Source organism: Etheostoma spectabile, chromosome 20 (assembly GCF_008692095.1).
Source record: "Etheostoma spectabile isolate EspeVRDwgs_2016 chromosome 20, UIUC_Espe_1.0, whole genome shotgun sequence".
NCBI classification, from domain to species: Eukaryota; Metazoa; Chordata; class Actinopteri; order Perciformes; family Percidae; genus Etheostoma; species Etheostoma spectabile.
In genome coordinates, this window is record NC_045752.1 from 12,922,335 (window position 1) to 12,925,057 (window position 2,723).

At 40.3% G+C, this 2,723-nt stretch overlaps 1 protein-coding gene across 1 annotated transcript in view; it reads right to left on the minus strand.

The window, feature by feature from the left end:
* dlgap2a (discs, large (Drosophila) homolog-associated protein 2a) overlaps positions 1-2,723 on the minus strand; it is a gene marked incomplete in the record, with an annotated part of 152,544 nt that overhangs the window by 4,574 nt on the left and 145,247 nt on the right. The window contains 2 exon segments of the mRNA XM_032501308.1: positions 1-1,373; positions 1,742-1,894. Coding sequence (XP_032357199.1) covers positions 1,167-1,373; positions 1,742-1,894 — 360 coding nt within the window.

Below are 2,723 nucleotides of genomic sequence, written 5' to 3' on the forward strand. Positions count from 1 at the left end.
TGTGTGTGTGTGTGATCAAGCCACTGTATGTATGCAACAAATCTAGATTTGTCAATAGCAATAGAGAGGACAGGCAATAACATGAGGGAGAAATATATACACAATGAATATTCTTCCCGCCCACAATTCAAAAATACAACAGTACTATTGTGAACTTGGGTATGTACATTTCCCTTGGAAATAGAGAGAATTGTATTAAGTGCATAAGTGCATTTGTCTACACATTTTGATCTAAGGAGTTACATAAACCTTCATAGTACTTTCTACTGCATTAACATGGTGAAAATGTTGGCACAAGACTTGCATGTTTTCAGCTTCAAGTAAATGTCAATATTGGAAAGTTGGCAACAGGAACATAAGATATAATGTAGGAAAGTTATTTGACATGTGCATGTTAATGAGCTGACAAATGTCATTCTTCCACCAATCCAGACGCAAGAAAAACAATTGACTACAACAAGATTGAGTAGAAAACTGCATTTCTTCACCACCGACCAGTCCAGAGCTTATAAGGGCTGCCTGAATAATCTTGAATGGGTGATCAGTGCCACATGCACATAGTTGAGGTATTTCAAGCATTGGCACTTTTCAAAAGTTTTTTAACTTAAACAATTTTGTGATATTTAGCTTGTAATTAACATTTACCCCAAAAAAGACCAGAGAAACAAAAAGAGTCATAATGTAACCTTAAATTATTGTAAAATACTGAAAGATTATTATTAACTTTGACCATATATGAACAACTAGAAATAAACAGAATTTCTCTCTTTTTAGCTCAAAGGCCTGGTTGCTGGTAGGTTTTCAAAGCTGCACTTTTTAAATGGCACTTTGCAAATGCTGAAAAACTACAGACGTACCCATCCAGGACATTGGATGAGAGAGAGCTTGTAGGCTGGGTATAATGATCACCAGCAAACCAAGGAAAACCCCAATCAACCCATGTCAGACATACATTTCTGCTAACACTTATTCTGGCAATGGGAGAAGAGGCTTGGCACATCCTACAGACCAATGGTGTTGGCGATGGGCACTGAGGATGGCTATTGAGATCAGACAACAGATGAATAAAGGAAGAGTAGAGAGAGTAGCAGTCTAGAAAAAAGGCTAGTTTTAAAGTTGTTTGAACGTGGGAGCAGGGAGACTTGTTGGCCCCAGACCCTATCTTCTCAAAGTCTAGTCTGAGCCTCGGGAATATAGATCTCGATGCTGTCAGCTCGCTCCGAGGCTGAGTTCTGCCGGAAGGAGGCTGCCCGCTTGGCTGCCATTAGCCGCCGACGGGCCTCCTGCCGCCCCCTGTCTGGTAGGTCTAGGGATTTCTCTCTCGTCACCATGCTCCTCTGTCGAACTGTCTTCTTTGGTACAGGGGTCGGAGGCTTTAGGAAGAAGAGAGGAACATTACAAGATGTTTGTTAATCTTGGGTTGGTACAAAAAACATGATGCAGCCCTGTTGGCATGTTTGAATCTGTATCAGAAACCAATCTGCGGTTTAGGATTCATATAGACATTGAATTGCACATGATGTGTGTATTTTTTCCCTCTAAAAAAGGAAAAAGTCTGTTCCCCTCTGCTAATAATTTTGTACATCCCCTAATCAAAAATGTTTCTTATGTCTACCTGTTTTGAATCAGTCCCAGTCTTTGTTTTATCAGAAACAGTATATAAAATACAGGCAACAAAATATCAGGTAATATCTTCAGGCTGTCTGGGTTAATGGCTAACAGTAACAAGGGGAACCCTCACCTTTTTCTCTGGGCTTTCTACTGGCCTCCAGTTGTTGTTCTTGATCTGCTGCAGCTGGTCAAACTTCATGGTGACGTCATCGATGGAGAGCTGCAGTAGGTCCCAGAACCCAGCCAGGTCCTGAGAGGTGGGCCGCGGCATGGCACTGGGGTCCTATGACGGACGCAGGTGAGAAGTGGTAAAGATAACATTAAAGTCTATGGTGACATTTAATAAAGAGCCAGATGGTTGGTTCAGTGCCAGATAATAAGCACTGCTACGCTTGCACACACATACACACTGTACGAACGTGCAAACGAGTCATGACCACACTAGTTACTGTACTTCAGCTTAGCTCCACTAGATGTCCTTTTCACTCATTACAACCGGCATGAATGACAGTTTGTGGGATTTTGGTTAAAAAAGGGATATCAACTTGTGATGGAGACCAATCCTGTCTTATTTCCATTATTGAGATCAGAAATAATAAATTTGAGCAGTGGGTTCCCTTGCCAAATTTCCAATGCATCTTTCTTATAGATTTCTTATAGATTTTATTGTGAATCACAGTCTGTGATTCACACATTACACACATTTACATCGAAACATTGAAGTGCTCATATTATGCTTATTTTCAGGTTCCTAATTGTATTTGGAGGTTGTACCAGAATAGGTTTATGTGGTTTAATTAATGTTGTTGAGCTCTTTGTTAAAGCAACAGAGTGAGGCATCTCACTTCTGTACCATCTTTGTTGAGAGTCGCACATCCACAGTAAGTAGCTTCTCAGTTGCAGAGCACAAGGGGGCGTGCTATGCTAGCAGCTAGGCAAGCATTATACATGTGTTATAATGTATTACAACAGTGTTTTCTCTGGAAGATCGAAAGTTCCTTTGGGGTGGACGTTGGGCCTTTTTCCTTTTGTAAACCTATAACATGCACAAAAAAGATATATAAATCTATAAACATTCAGATCTATCTATCTATCTATCTATCTATCTATCT